Source organism: Crocodylus siamensis, chromosome 4, assembly GCF_052110815.1.
Source record: "Crocodylus siamensis isolate JL-2025a chromosome 4, ASM5211081v1, whole genome shotgun sequence".
Taxonomy (NCBI): domain Eukaryota; kingdom Metazoa; phylum Chordata; order Crocodylia; family Crocodylidae; genus Crocodylus; species Crocodylus siamensis.
Window position 1 is genome coordinate 101,136,633 of NC_143398.1, and position 16,251 is coordinate 101,152,883.

A 16,251-nucleotide genomic window follows, 5' to 3' on the forward strand; every position below is an offset into this window, starting at 1 on the left:
CTGCCCAGACCCTGTGAAACCACCTCGTTTTTGGCTCCCACTTTTTTTTTGCTCTCTTTGCAAAAAGTGCTGCCCCCCGCCCCTTGCAATCACTGTGGGGATGGCTCTGGGGGGCTGCGGCTGTGCATGGGCACCTGGGCCTGGCCCTTGCAAGAAAACTTCTCCCATGCACAGGTCCAGCTCCACCCAGGACCGCAGCCCAGGGGCTGCAAGAGCCCCTCTGCCCCTTCAGCTGCTCGCCCACCCCCTCCAGGCGCCCTGCCCAGCTGGCACAGCCCCGCAGGGCCGGGGGGGGGGCAGTTTAATCTACAAATGAGTCAGTGGGAGTGGAGGGGGGTCTATATAGACCTCTGCACAGATTCCCCCCCCCACACACACGCACGCACGCCCCAGCTCTCCCTTGGTACACGTCACACAAAGGGCAGGGGGGCAGCCTTGGCGGTTTCCGAGCTGCCTTTAGCTTCCAACGCCCGCGGGTCAGGGAAGGGAGGGGGAGAGTGTCAGTAATTGAGGCAGACCCCCCCCCTTCACAGAAAAAGTCCCAGAAATACCCCGCACGGGGAGGCAGAGCGAGCACACCCCCCTCCCCGCAGCTGCCCCTGCCCCGCCTGGCCTCTCCCCCATCCCGCAGCAGCGGGGCAAGGAGCCGGGCCCACCAGCCCTCTCGACGGCTTCTCCCTCTTGCCCCTCTCAGTCAGCCCCGGGTCCCCTTCTTGCCCCTCTCAGTCAGCCCCGGGTCCCCGCCACGCGGAGCCTGCTCTTTCCTAGGACCAACTTTCTAAAAGAAACGGAGCCCGGGAAAGGCGGGGGGGGGGGGCACCTCCATGCCCGCGAAATCATGCCTCTGCTTCTCAGCACTTAATGCATTTCCCAAGCCACATGGAAAGTCTCTCCTTTAAACTCATCCCGCTTAAAAAAAAGAGAAAAGAAAGAAGCCAAAAGACGAGGCTCAAGGTTGAAGGAAAGGAAGAGGCTTTGTGATGCCTCCCGGTGTGGAGACATGGAATGGAGGGCAGAGCTAAGCTATAAAACCGGTTCAAAGTGTAAGTCTCCTCAGGAGGATTTTCTTTTTCTTCGGGTTTTGTTGTTGTTGTTGTTGCAAAAATCTAGTTGGTCTGATCAAAGATCCCACCTCTCCCCCGGGCCTGACATCATTTCCCCACTCGCTCGTCATGGGAAGAGGCCGCTGTGTGAACTAAGCAGGACACCCCTCTTTGTGAGGGCAGTAGGACCGGCTGATGCCGGAGTAGGTCGCAGTTCAAAGTTGGAGGTGGTGAAAGGGTTGGGGGGGGGGGTCCTTTTGGGGGTCCCCCCCCGGGTTCCTTTTTTTTTAAAGGATAAAATTGTTAAGGAGAAATCAAAACATGGCTGATCTCCCCCCCCCCATGAAGCCATATTTCTCCACAAATGCAGAAGGATCTTTACATAACAACTAAAACTCAGGAGAAAAGCTAATTGGATTAAGTCCTCTGAAAGGGAGGTTAAGGTGTCTGAATGAGACAACTGCAAAGCTCCACTTTTCTAGCCATCTGTTTAGCAAGGCCAAAGTGCTGATTAATATCATCCTAATCAATCGGGGGGCGGGGGGGGCGTTTATTAGAAGCCCGCTGCGTTTGGAGACCGGGGCGCAGGCGGCGCGGGTCTGAGCTCCGCGCCGGGGCCTCTCGCCCGCACCCGACTCCCGCACCCGCAGCAAAGCGCCCCGGCGAGGGCTGCCTGCGGGCAAGCGGCACTGCTCAGCCGGGTGCAAACGATCCTTTCTTTCCCCGACGTGTTCACCCTGGGAAAACAGCTCCGCATTTGGCTTAGGGGCCAGACGTCGCCCCCAAGCAGGTTGTTCCCCCGCCCGGGACAAAGGTTGGGGTCCTTCTGCCGCGTTTAGTCCTGAGCGCCCCAGCTCCAAGAGCAGTCAGCCAGGCAGCGCCCACCCCCCCAAGTACAGCCCCGCCACGTGGCAACATTGCCCTGCTATACACACACCAGACAGATATCTATATAGAAATCTAAATAGCTATAGATGCTTAGATCTCTTGATAGCTATTTAAATATCTATATATCGATATAGCTTTCTGGCTTTCTATATATCGATATCTAGCGATCTATACATCTATGTAGATATCTCGCTATCTAGCGATCTATAGATATAGATATAGATATATCTATAGATATAGATATCTAGCTATCGATATACCTATAGCTAGCTAGCCATATGGAGATTGATACATAGATCTCTGGATATAGGTATCTATAAAGCGATAGAGATATGCCTAGATCTCTATAGATGTATCTAGATCTAGATGTCTAGATAGATAGAAATCGATATCTAGAAATAGCTAGCTAGCTATATATATCTATAGCTCTATCCATCTATTTTAAGGGCAGTGAAAGGGTTGAAGCCTAGCAGTTGCTCACCGTCGCGCATGCAGGCAAGAAGCTGAGTTTTTAGCACGCCAGCCTGGCTACTCTTCTAAAAGTTTTGGGCTCCCCGACAGCAGAGGTTAGGGTTTATATCCATTGCTAGTATAGATAGAGGTCGGGACTCTGTGCGCCCGGATCGGAGTGAAGGGCAGCCGGGAGAGCCCAGCCTGGCTTTCAGTGCAAGGAGAGCAAGGCAAGCGGGGGGAATAAAGCGCACGAGGCGGCTGGGGGACTCCTGCGAAGGGGAAGGGCGGCTCTCCCCGGGGCTCGCAGAGATGCGGGTAGGAGGCGAGGAGCTGCCCTGCCCGAGTAAGGCACCGCAGGACCGGCCCGCCCACCCGAGAGGGACGTTTCCAGCGGCGCGGGGCAGGGCAGGGCCCCTCCGGGATCGGGCTCTGTCGGAGGCCGGGCCTGGAAAGCAGCCTTTGGTCAAGGGCCCGATCCTGCCCCCTGGCTTTGCAGGGAGGCGAGATCGGACGCCCCCAGGTTTTGCGGAGTGATGGGCTGGATAGTTCCAGGGCTGGGGAGAAACCCGTGTCCCGGAGGGCAATCCCGAGTGAGGATCTTTCCCGGGGGGAACAAGACGCCAGGCAGCAGGGAGGATTTCCAGGCAGGCTCCCCGGAGCGGGGACTCTGCCTTTGCTGCCCTGTCCCGCGCTGCGCAGGTGCCTCCTGCGCCCCAGCCCCGCTGCTGCAGCCTCTTCCTCCCGGGACAGGCCCCGTGCAGGGAGGGAGGGCACCTCGGGGCTGGAACCTGGGCCACTGACAGCTGGCACCGGGCAGAAACAGGCGGCCTCCTTGCCCTCCTCTCCCTTGGCCCTGCTCGGCCCTCGCGTCCCCGCATAAGCATCGCAGGCTCCCCCAAAAAGGCTCCCCATTGCCCCCTGCCCGAGCCGTGCCAGCCTCCCAGTGCCAGGGGCTGGCAGGAGGCTGCGGGCTCCGCTAGACCACGCAGGAGGACGCCCCCCTGCACCCAGCCAGCCCGCCCCGCGGCTCTCCCCGCCCTGCCCTGCCCTTCGCTCGCAGCAGTGAGGAAGGGGCTCGTTTTGTTTCTAAAAAAAATCCACGCAGAAATGTCCCCCCACCCCCGATGTAGGGCAGAAATAGACCCGCACGCCCAGCTCAGCCTCCCCCTGCGCGTTGCCCGGCTTTGGGAGGGGAGCAGGCGGCGGGGGCAGACAGCAGCGGGCAGCAGGAGAGCTGAGCTGGCTGCTTTCTGCCCCCGCCGCGTGGTCCCCTCCCAAAGCCGGGCAACGCGCAGGGGGAGGCTGAGCTGGGCGTGCGGGTCTATTTCTGCCCTACATCGGGGGTGGGGGGACATTTCTGCGTGGATTTTTTTTAGAAACAAAACGAGCCCCTTCCTCACTTCACCCCAACCCAGCGCCTGGAGCCAGAAGCAGAGAGGGGGAATGGGCTTGCCGGCGTCCAAGCATCCAAAAAAAATATCCCTTTCTCAGAGGGCTCCATCCAGACAGCAACATCCTAAGGCAACTTTTCTCCACTCCCATTCCTCCCCCCCTTTGGTCTTTTTCTGGTCACACACACTCTCTCACACACCCACACACACACGTTTGTGCACGTCGGGCTAGGACCCGGGGAACGTATTCTGCTCCGGAGCGCGGTAGATCTCCTCCGCGCTCACTGTCAAGTTGAGAAGTCTCCTGCTCTGCCAGGGGAGACCCGCCTGGCTCGAGGGTTGGACTAACCTGTGGAATCCATGTCAGGTTCCTCCAGTAACCCACAATGCATGCTCTTCCCATGGACAGGACAGATGCCCCAAAGTCCCGGGGTCTGGAGATCCCCTATCTCAAAGATGCACACAGAGAAAAGAGAGAGGGAGAGAGAAAGAGAGAGAGGGAGGAGGAGAGTGGTGGTGGTGGTGGGGGGGGGAAGGTTAGAGAAAGATAAAGAGAGAGGGAGAGAGAGAGAGAGAGAGAGAGAGAGAGGGACACTCAGTAATCCAGCAGGGCAAAGCCAGACCCGTCAAAATGTTTGCGGATGTTTCATGGGAAAAAGCATCATTTTATAGGAGCCCTGATGGGAGAAATGTCATTGATAGGCCAGCCAGCCTGATGAATGGCTGCTAGTCAGATGGGGATGTGGCAAGGCTCAATGTGAAGCCCATTGTGATGCTGTTTTGAATAAGAAAAGCTTTCCTCCAAAAAGGGGGGCCTTAGATCTACGCAATCCCAACACTTCGACTTCCCTCCTCTATTAGAGCCTTAGAAGCGTTTTTCTTATTTAAAGTTCCAGGGGCCTTTCCCCTCCCTCCCCAAACCCCTGCCCCTTGGCTCATTACAGCCGGAGATCAAAATTGGCTTAGATCTTCAAACAGGCACTAGACTGAGGGGGGGGGTGCTCTTTGGGACTATTTGGTGTCTGCAAAGCCCCAAGAGATCCCCTCCTCCCCCGTGGGCTTGGGGCTGGGATCATGCACAGACGCATGGAGGCTGGGGCTCCCTTGCAAAGCTCCGCTCGCCTGGGAAGAGGAGAAAGTTACCGCCGGGCGGATGTGCTCCTACCTCGCACATGAGTTTCCCTCTTGGCTCGCTGGGGACTGGGCATGACCTGCGAGCGCTATTGGGGCTAGGACATGTTACACACATATTTCATGCACTTGACCTGCTCGTCTGTAAGAGCAGACACATCAGGGGGAAGCTCCTACTGGAGCTACCAAGCAAGAAGGGGGTGGTGGGTCGAGGAGGATGTGTGTTGGGGGGTGGGGGGAGAAATTAAAATCAATTAAATATTGAGGTTACCTTCCAGTGTGAGGGCAACTCTGCAGGTCTCCTTTTAGGGTTAGCAGAGGGAGTGGGACCACAAAAAAGTTGCTGATTCTGAAGGCAGCTATAGGCACTGGAAGTGGAAGTAAAAGTGCAAAGCTGGGGCTCTGATAAAGTGGCTGGTTTAGGGAAGGAAAAGCTGTGATTAGAATATGAATAGAGCTCCAGGAGAGGAAGAGAAAGGGGGATTATAGCTGAATTACTTTGACCATGGACAGAGCCAACGTTTTCTACTCTCCCCTCCAACACCCAGACTTCCCCCTTTCTCCCTCCCCTTGACACACACACACACACACACACACACACACACACACACACACACACACACACACACACACACACAGAGCAAGATTGCTTCTGAACTGGCGGCAGAGCATTTCAAATGCATAGGAACTGAGAGAGGGAGGCAGAAGAACTGTCTTGCCTCCCCTCCCTGAGTTCATATGTGGATTTGAATGCCCAACTGTTACCCTTGGACACTCTTCTGATTTGGGAGCATTGCATGCAGGCAGAGGGAGATGTGGACCCACTCGGTCTTATTTTTTATAAGGGGCAACACAACACAAAGATAGTGGCAAAGTTGGGGGGGGGGAGATGAACTCTGGAAACCTCAAGGTTGGGCGAGGAAAACTAAGCCTGGCTGAATAGGAGATTGCAAAATTAAAAAAAAATAAAAATAAAAAATAGTAGGATTGTGGACAACTGAGCCCAAAAAGGGGTGTGTGTGTGTGTGGGGGGGGAACAGAAAAGCACTTCAGTTCAAGGTGAAGAAATTGGCCTGTTAAACCTCCCAAGTGCTTCCTGCTGCAAAAACATTCCCCCAAGTAGAAGCAGAACTGGAGCACGACTCGGCAGCTGCTCCCTTGGAGTTCTGGCAACCTTGGTTAGCTGGGGCTGGGATCAGGTACACTTTAAACAAACAACTATGTTTGATCAGGAGCCCTTCCCTGGCTCCCTGAATCCTAGGGGTGAGGGGAGAAAGAGGGGATCAGAGCAGCAGCCTGGGGGGTAGAGGTCTCAGTCTGCCCAGGATGGCATCTTTCTGGGGGCTGCAATGGGTTTAACTTCAATCCACCTGGGGAAGTCTCTGCAGCCTGCAGTGCTGGGGCAGGACAAGTGCAGACCATGGCTGAGGTGTGGCCGTGGCCTGTGGTCTAAGGGGAGGTGGGGGACAGAGGGTGGAGTTTCCCTAGAAAACTTAGAAACAAGAAAGAGAGAGGGGAAGTGCTCACCCTCTTGCTCACCGGCTGCTCTGCTTTCCTCCTTCCAGTGCCCCAGGCTGGTCCAGCCCCACTGTTTTCTGGAGGGTGGGGAAAGAAATCCTATATACTCCCACTGTGGCGGGGAAATTGGGTGCTCAGCCACAGTCTCTTGAGGCACATCTGGCCACTGGCTCTCCCTTCTGAGACAGGAATGCTCCCTGGTAGCACACTTGTAGGCAGAGGAACTGAGTACATGCCTCCCCCCCCCAGTGCCCTGGCCCCGTCACCTGAAATGCATAAAGATTTCCACAGCCATCATCTTAGGTCTCCACCATCAGCAAAATTAAAAACTGGTGCCTATGCTTCTGGGGGTACTGCAAGCTCCTTTTCCTGCCTCCCCTCACTAGTGGTACTGCAACCAGGCAAGGGCCAGCTTCTGCCTGGAGAAGCTTTAGTGCTTTCTAGCCCTTTCCTGCAGTGCTAGCATGCAACCCACTGCATTCAGCCCTGCCGCCTTTGATTCCTGCTCCACCTCAAGTGTAAAACTAGCTGCCTGGCAGGGGCACCAGCATGTCTAGCCAGGTAGGGGCAAAGCAGCTGAGATCCCAGCTCCTAATGATACACATGCTTTTTAGACATTTTTTTTTTGCCTTCAGCCAGGCTCATCTTGTCGACCTAGGCTAAAATGAAATAAGATGTCCTGAGTCACTACCCAGAGAGGTGGTGGAATCTTCCTCTTTGGAGGCTTTTAAGAGCCAGCTAGACAAAGCCTTGGCTGGGGTCAGATAGTTAGAGCTGGTCCTGCTTTGAGCAGGGGGTTGAACTAGATGACCTTCAGAGGTGCCTTCTACCCCTCATCTGTGATTTTTTGCTTCCCTCTAAACTCTCCAGCCCACAGGTATTAAGGATCCTTCCTTATTTTTAATGATCTTGAGTGGTTCCCCTAATCCAGCTGTCCTTTGTTCTTCAGTTTTGTCTTTCGGCTACTCCTCGTCCTGTAACTCCTATTTCATCGTCTTGGGGGCTGCTTTTAAGGGCTAGCTGGGAAGCTTAACTCACCTGTGGAAATAGCTTTCAGCAGATTACTGGATGCACTGTTGAGATGCTCAAGAAGGCAAGATTGTGTTTTATGAATCTGAATGAGATGTGCACTTAATTCTAATGATCACAGGATGAATGAAATGTCTTTTGCTTATTTTGCCTAGTTTGCTGCATTTTTATGTGCAACTTACAACAGCAAATAAATGCACATTCCAGGAAAATTATGTTTGTTTTTCCTTCAATCACAAACTGAATAATATAGCCCAAAGCCCATAGCATACTAGTAAAGCATCTACTTGTTTTTGTTTTAACAGGAGAAAAATATGTAGTATTATATATGTGATGATGGATCTCACTACCTGCAGCCTCCTTTCCAAAATCCTAGAACTGCCCAGGTACATGGGTAGATTGATTTGTCCACTTGGGCACAGAAACACATCCTTGGGGCATGATGACCAGTTGCAAATCCCTGTGCTCCTGTAGCATTTTAACCTCTTTAAGAATAGGGACTGCTGAAGGGAACAATTCTCACACGTGGTCTAGCACTGCAGAAGTAACCTGTGGTAGAGGCTATTGGCACTTTCACAAGCACCTGAGGAAGGGCATTTTGTGCCTGACAGCTTGTTCAAGAGCTCTCCCAGCTATACCACTGATGCAATAAAAGGTATCACCAAAAATCCTTGCCTAACAAACATGGGCAGGAAGCAAGAAGGACCAGGGTGGTGCAGATCTATCAAGTATTGTGGTGGAGTGGAGGCTTCTGAATCCAGAAGTAGGTGTGGTGGGGTCAGGGTTGGGCACACTGGTCAGGTGAAACTCCTGCTTATGTTAGATCACAGGCAGGAGGGCAGTATATCATACCTGGGTCCAAGTACAGAAGTGCTAAACAGCCAAATCTTTACCTGCAATTAGTAGCATCACTGTTGCTATCATTCAAGGAGCGGTTCCTGTGTGGCTAACACCTAAGAGATGAATAATTTGCAATATGGCAACTTGTAGGAACACACCTTTCCTGTGCTTCTGAGAGGGATTTGGTTCACAGAACCAAATTAAGCCTATCGTTGTCCACTAATGTAATATTTGTCTCCATAGAAGTGACAGCCCCAACATGGCATGTTTCATGGGAACAGGTCTCATGGCATGATGTTTGTCCCCCAAGGTAGAAGGTCAAGATTCAAGATGCAGGTATATGCATGCTGCTATTTTTTCTTTAACAAACTGAGTATGTCCCTCAGAGTCCCCAGAGGTGCTCATGTTGAACCTAGTTGTACAGTTTTCATATTACATCTCTATTTTCCTGCTGCATCTCAGCCAGTTCCTATTACTGGTTTTATATTACTTTGTTTTTTAATCTTTATATTTAGAAGTGTCTAGGGATTTAGGTGTCCAACCTGATGTGTCATTGTTCAGAAAGTGCTGAGTATCCCCTTCGTTGACAATCAGCCCCTTCAAAGCATCTCAAAATGTATAAACTGAGTCACCCAAAATCACTAGACCTTTTTTTTTTTTTTTTAATGTGTGGGCTGTTGTATGTGCTCTGATGCCAAGTCAAGGGTATGTGGTATGCCTCAGTAGAAGAGCAAAGGCCTTAGGGAGGTGCTTCTAGGGAATTCACTCCTGGTCCCAACCTACACAGAGTGACTGTAAGCCACCGCTATGATGCAACTCTGAGGAAGGCAAACTGGATCCTTGTATATCTATGACTATTTCCAGTAGAAAGGAAATTTCAATGAGGCACTGTTGAGACTTCGTCTGGGATACAGAGTGCCATTCTGGCTACCATTCTCAGGTGATGAGAATTAGGCAAGAAGAATGATCAGATGAATGAAGAACCTGTTTTATGAGAAGAAGCTTATTACATCTAACAGATTGAAGAATGAGATGAGATGCAATTGTTCTCTGTAAGTAAGTCAGGGAAATAGACACCAGGAGGGAGAAAAGTCATTTAAGCTAAAAATTAACATGGACACAAAAACAAGTGGGCACAAATTGGCTATGAATACATTTAGGATGGGAGTTTCTAACCCTCTAGGTAATGTTCTGGAAGAGACTTCTTACAGCAGTCTGGGGGAAAGCAACCCAGCTGGTTTTAAGACCTTGCTTGGTAAGTTTATGTCTGGGACTATGTGACACAACTTGACTTCAGAGATCCCTTCCAAACTTGTGTCCCTATACACAGGCCAGGTGATTGCTGGAGTCATGAAAAGATTTAGTGGTGTTTTGTTTTGGTTTTTTTTTTACTGTTGTGCCAATGGCCTCGGACTGTAAAAGTTTACATATTTTCTAGTTTACGGAAACCAACCTTTTTGGCAGGCATGCCACATTAGCCCAGCACCCTCCCCGAGTGTCACTCTGATCCCTTTCTTTTACCCAATCCCCTGCTCTGCTTTCTATTTCCTGCCCTGCTCTCCCTACCTGGTTTGATGCTCTTCTTTCTGCTCCCTACCCTAGCTGCTGCCCAACTCCTTCCCAATCTGTTGCATACCACACACAGAGGCTGCCTGTGCCACTTGTGGTACCCATCCACGCTGCAGGTTGGCCACCCCGGTCTAGTTTATCTAAGACAGCAAAATCTCCCTTCAGAATTCTTCTGTCCTTTGCACACTGCTTCTTTCTCCTAGTTTTACTAGGCCATAACAGAGCAAAATAAATACATAATAAAAAGAGGAAGAAGAAAAGTGGTGTGTGTGTGGGGGGGAGGGGGGTGTTGGTCACTTTCCCCTTGGTTTCCCATTAGTCACCATTTCTCATTTTGAAATAAAGATGACTTCATTGTATATTGTTTTAAAATCCTTTAGGAAGTTATAAGTAAAGGTGAAGTACAGGATGTAGAGTAAGCCTACATACTATTTCTGGAGTCAATATTGAGTGTTTGCTAGGCAACTGTGATTGCTGTCAGATGCAGGGAATGAGGTTGAGATGATTTAAAATGTTGCCATGGTAAAAGTTTAGACTGGCTCCCAACCATTGACTGGGGAGACAAGAGTTGACTGGAATGGAGCATCATTGGTTAGAGATGTGAAAAGTACCTGCGAGACAGTGAGATCAGCATAAGAGCCAGGGTGGGCATGTGAGTGTGTGCGCGCATGTGCGACAGACAAAGAAACTAGGCCTTTCTTGTTTCATTCCTAGAAACTTATTGAAGTGATAGGGATTCCAAGGTATAATTAATGGTTTGAATTTAATAACAGTAAGAGGGGAAACTTCATTTAAGAATAAAGCAAAATATTAATTGTGGCAGCCTAGCTGTAACTTTATAGGTCTGGCAAGTGACCCTTGTGATTTATAGTCATGTTATACAAAACAGATCAACACTTTTCACTTTTACATGTTTGACTGCAACACCCAAGTCTGTGGTGTTACCAACACCTGAAATAATGCTGTCAAGAGGGACCATCAAGTCATGCAGTAAGACAGCTGTTCATGCTGGACAACCTCAACTTGCACCCAGCTGGGTGGCTTCACCGCCTGTAGGAACTTTGAACCTTTGTACTTGATAGGATCCCCAAGCAGAATTCTTGGGCAACTCGTATGCTGGTTTTATTAGGAGAAAGGGGCAAGCACTTAACTTTTGAAATAGCTCCAGGCCAAGTTCAGCAGACTTTTGCACTTAACCTCTGGATAAGATAACAAGCTCTATCTGTATGAGATGATTATCCTGGTCTAAATTTAATCACCCTTTAGATTTATCCTAATTATGCTCCAGACTTCTGTGCATTTGCTTCTGATTTATACTAGCATAGGTAGAAGGAGAACCAGGCTCATTTTATATACAAAGAAGCCCGCTTCATCAAAAATGATATTTTTCTCCCACGCTGGTTGGTGTTAAGGTAACCTAGGAGCCAGCCTACCTTCAACACATACATTAAAATCATAAAATTAGTACCATGCACAAGACAACTTAACTATTTTTCTTTAGTACAGAAGCAATATGGTTGCAATCTTGTATTCACCTTCTGCCAGAAGGTGATACACAATCACAGAATGTGATACACAATTTGGTTGACTGTAGAACATCCCAACCATGGTCCTTAATGCTGTGATCATATCAGATCACACGTACAAAGCAAAATGAGGTCTTACACATACCTGCATGGGAGACCTTGAAGGAAAATTCAGGTCCTGCTAGAAGGTGTTGGTGATGCAGCAGATGGCACATTCTCTTCCAAGATTTCTGACCCAGTCCTGTACCATCAGAAATTTTATCTTTTGAATTAGATAAATAATACCAGATGGCTTTTAAAAGCTTATTACTTTTAATCTGTAGATCTCAAAGCACTTTGTAAAGCAGTCAGGAACATTATTTTCATTTTAGAGCTGTGAAAACACAGGCACAGGAACAGCAACGATTTACCCAAGTGAGGACCTGGCCACCTAGGCCAGTAACCACCTGATGGCTCATTTCAAAAGAGTAGGGCTGTTATCCACAGTGTCCTAGCTAATTTTTGGTTTCAGAAGTTATATTTCTGCCTGCTGGAATTCCTTCTGCAGCTTGCTTTGAATATGTTAATCCAATGGGTTTTGTACAGTTGCTGAAAGCTGTGTTATAGGGAGGATATTAGAACTGAACCTTACTCATGAAAGCAGTGCCATATATAGGTCAGAAAAATCCACTTTGAGCAGCTGTGCTCAGTCTCCTACTAGACAGAATTTGTGTAACATGCTGCTTGTATAGTTGGGTGAGATTCCTTTGCAAGAATGGTAATCTTTGAATGGTTCCATGCTGGAGCTGAATGCAAGCATGAAATAAATTGAAATAAACCCAGGCAGAGTTATTTGAGAAGGCAAGGCATAGCTGCTTATAATGCTAGCTCAGCTAATTACCGTAATTTATTTATTAAGAATAAAAAAGTTTTAGTGTTCCCCTCTCTCTATAAATGGGGTTATATCTTTAACATGAGGGAATTCTTATGTGTTTGTATCCTGGTGATAGCCAGGAGCCAAATGTTATTGTAGTCTTACTGTGCTGTATAGATAAACCAAGGAGCAACTCCTACCACAGAAGGCTTACAACCTAACCTAACATACCACATCAAAATAGTTGTCCAACTAGGGCAATATCCTGTTTTAATCAACCAACTACTTCAGAGGAAGATGCAGTAAGTCATTTTGGAGAATCATAGCTAAAATTGTCTACAACTAAAGTTCTTTCCTACCTCATTGGCTAAAAGGTTAGGATATGGCCCTTGGCAGGTTGTACTCCTTCCAAAAACATTCGTTTTTCCTGTTGTAAAAGTCAATGTTCTTGTTATCTATGTATGTGGCCACTCCATTTGGGAACCCTAACTTGCAATACCATTTGGTGCCAATGGAATCAAGGTGCATTATGTGAAAAGTATTTACTTTTAAATCAAAACAGGCTCCATTACAATGTCATGCCTTCCTCATATTCTATGCCAGGATGGATAGAATTGCCCGCTCTGCTTTTCCTATAACATTCATTATTTTGAACCTCTCCCACACATTCCTACTTATTAAACAACTTGCACCCCTTCTTATGAACAATCTTCTATCTCTCTGATGATCCTGTTAGTTACTCATCCCTAAACCAGCCTTGACTTTTGTTAAAATACCATTGTGCAAAAGACACAAGGTAAGCCTCCATTTAATATACTGTGTGCTGTTCTGGTCATCAGTGATCAAAAATATATAAACTTAAAACTGGAACAAGTTCAAGGAAAGGCCATATAGATGGTGAAAGAAGACTGAAACAGCTTAGTTTGTTTAGCTTAATAAAACAGAGATTCAGAGCGGATATGGTCACTCTATACAAATACTGGGGCAAATATTTGGGGAAGTAAAGAGCATTTTTAGGTTGAACACAATACTGCCATGAGGTCAAAGGTCTACAAACTGGTTATAGATACATTTAGAAGTCTTTGTCTAATTTCCAATCTAACTGCCAGAGAGGTGAAGGCTTGGAATCATTTTCTGAGCAGGACACTGGGAGCAAGGAACCCTTGCTTCTTAAAGATAAACTGGATACATTTATAGAAGGCATGATTTGATACAACAGGGAGTTCTGGCATACCAGTTAGTTTGGGCATTCTCCGGGTTAGGGTATCAAAGGAGGTCTGTAGTGTGGCAGACATCTAGTAATCTCATGCCCTAGGGGTTTGCTGGTTCTCAGCTGGGGCAGGAAAGGATTTTTTCCCCTCCACTCAAGAATGCTACTGGCTTCTAGGTTTTTTTCCACCTTTCTCTGAAGCAGGAAGGATGCTGGTCACAACTGAGGCCAAGTGTTTTTGACTGAAGTGTGTTGATGCTACAGCAAATCCCAGAAACCCAGCAGCTCCTAGCTAGAGGGTCTTCCGCTTCTGCTCAGGGCCATTGCAACTAGCAAATTTGGAGTCAGGAAGAAGTTTTTGGCATGAGCTGTTGGGGTTTTATCTTCTCTCACGTGTGGGGTATGGTGCTTTTCCTAGGATCTTTTGAACATACATTAAACAAATACCTCTGTCTCATTGCAGTGGCAAGGCATTGACAGTGCCCTCATCTTCCCAGCAGTTTGTAGCATTTAAATGGGTGTTCCTGATGGTTTGCGTTCTTGTTCCTTGTGGTTGTAGGTATGGGTTTGAAGGGCAATCACGGGGATTCCTTTGTTTAAATGGTAGCCTGAAAACACAGGGGACTGGACTTGCTTGGCTAAGAGGCTCCTTATAGTCCTATGTTCCTTTTTAGGAACCAGGAGACCATGTTTGAACACTTGGTTTGGTAACACTGGGAAAAGTGCAATCCAGGACATGCAATTCAATACATTGCAAAGATACAACATTAAAAAGCAACCCAGTTTTTTTCCTAAGCAGAAGCATTTAGGTAAATGACAAGTTTACATTCTAAATTAGGGATTGGCAACCTGTGGTCAGCAGGCTGGATGTGTATCCAGTGGAGGGGGGCTTAGCTCTCAATGCAACTAGGAAGTGGGGCGCATTAGCTTGCGCCATGACTGGGCATTTTCCTGGTGCCATGGCTTTGGATTGGGTAGAAGTGGCAGCAGCATCAGCAGGATCCTAGTGAGGGTCCTAGTGGTGGCCCATCTCAGACCCAAGCTGGGTCATTCTGGCCCACTGGGCAAAAATGTTGCTGACTGCTGTTGTAAGCGGTACCAAGGCAGCTACATGTCCCCGTAGCTTTACCAGAGAGAGTTGGAAAGTAGAAAATGAAGTTATTTAAGAGTCAGCCAAAACATGTTTAAAGTGGTGGAAGAAATCTAGCAGTTTTATATTTGAAGGGGTGGACCCTGGAGTTTATGGAAGCAATGATGTAAAACACCGGGGGGGGGGGGTCCACCTCAATATTAGTGGTAAGAAAAAGGAGAAAGAGCCCGCTATAAAAGTTATGAAACAAATAGAAAATACTCCTGGTCTAAAATATCACTCAGCTGCAGAACAGCTGGATGTGGAGTTCTTTCCCTCTTTTACCTGCCAAAAATAATGACTGCAGTGTGCCCCAAGTGCCAGGCTTTGTCTTCTGTTCACAAACTACTGTGGATACATGCCTGCCTTGAGGAGATCTGCAAGTTATCAGTTTACTGGAAGTTTGCTACAGCCACAAAGGAGTCCTTATGGTAAAAAAGTTAGATCTAGCTCAACCCAAGTACTGGTAAACAATTTCCAGGTTTTGAAATTCTGAAGTTTTTTTATATCTAATTTCTGTTTCATTAGCCTTAATGGACAGTAAATACCACACCCCCATTGGAATGCTTTAGCACATGCAAAAGGTCAAATGGTTTCCAAAAAATTCACTCCATTGAAAGATCAAGGATGTTGCTGCTGTGAGTGGCAAAGAATTCTCAAGGTTTTGGAATAGCCACACAGCCATGTACCCTACTCAGGAAAAGCTGCAGTATGTCACAATTGCTGAAAAATGTGTCACTCTTTAATACCAGCATAAGACAACCTGTTTCAGCAGCCCATTCTTTATAGAAAGAGTAATGGATTGCACACCCTCACACAAATTTGGGCGGGATTTTCAAAAGAACCAAGCAGGCACCTAAGGCCGTGTGTAGATAAAACAAGGGGTGAGTGTGCACGACACTTTAAAACAGGCTAAATGCTTTTCCACTGCTTTAATAGTGTCGCTGTTTGCATGCCTCAGTGGCGTATTGCACATGAATTCCAGCTGCTGTAGGAAATTCGGCAGTGTAACATGCCTTAAATGATTTGGGGCATCTTCCTCTGAAGCATTTGGCTGTTATTAAAATAGGAGATTTGCCTAATTGGACAATTACTTTGAAGATAGCGGCAGGCTCCAGTCAGCCCACAAAATGGCCCACCTCCACCTTGATTTACTAGGTCCCTAGCCATGAGACTTGGGAGGAAAAGCTAAAAGAGCCAAGACCATTTCTTCTGGAGAAGAGAAGACTGATGGGAAGTCTTCAAACACCTGAAGGGCAATTGCAGAAAGACTGGAGAAGACCTTTTCTCTGTGGCTGTAAGGGACAGGACTAGGAACAATGACCTGAAGCTTCAGTAGGGGAATTTTAGGCTGGAGTTTAGGAGAAACTTTCCGACTACAAGGGTGGTCAAGCACTGAAACAGGCACCTAGAGAGACTAGAATCTCCATCCTTGGAAGTTTTCTAGAGAAGGTTGGACAGACACTTGGTTGGGGTGGTTTAGTCAGGGATGATCCTGCCTTGAGCAGGCGGCTGGACTAGAGGACCTTCTGAAAGTTCTTTGCAGCCCTGCTTCCCTGTGATTCTATGATCTGAATTATGGCTCATCCTAGTGCCCCAGAAGGTTCACTGGCTCCCGTGATGCAAATCCCATTACGGATCTTCCATTGACTTTGAATAGAAAAAGATTTA

General features: G+C 48.2%; 1 protein-coding gene across 2 annotated transcripts in view; it reads right to left on the reverse strand.

Moving 5' to 3' along the window:
• The window catches only part of RFX4 (regulatory factor X4), a 126,590-nt gene extending 122,202 nt beyond the window's left edge, over window positions 1-4,388 (reverse strand). The window contains exon 1 of one of the 2 annotated variants that reach the window (XM_090041091.1): window positions 4,125-4,388. In XM_090041091.1, coding sequence (XP_089897217.1) covers window positions 4,125-4,167 — 43 coding nt within the window. In that variant the 5' untranslated portion in view covers window positions 4,168-4,388. The remainder of the gene's footprint in view (window positions 1-4,124) is intronic. The other variant, XM_090041090.1, reaches the window with a different exon arrangement.
• Between the last annotated feature and the right edge of the window lie 11,863 nt (window positions 4,389-16,251).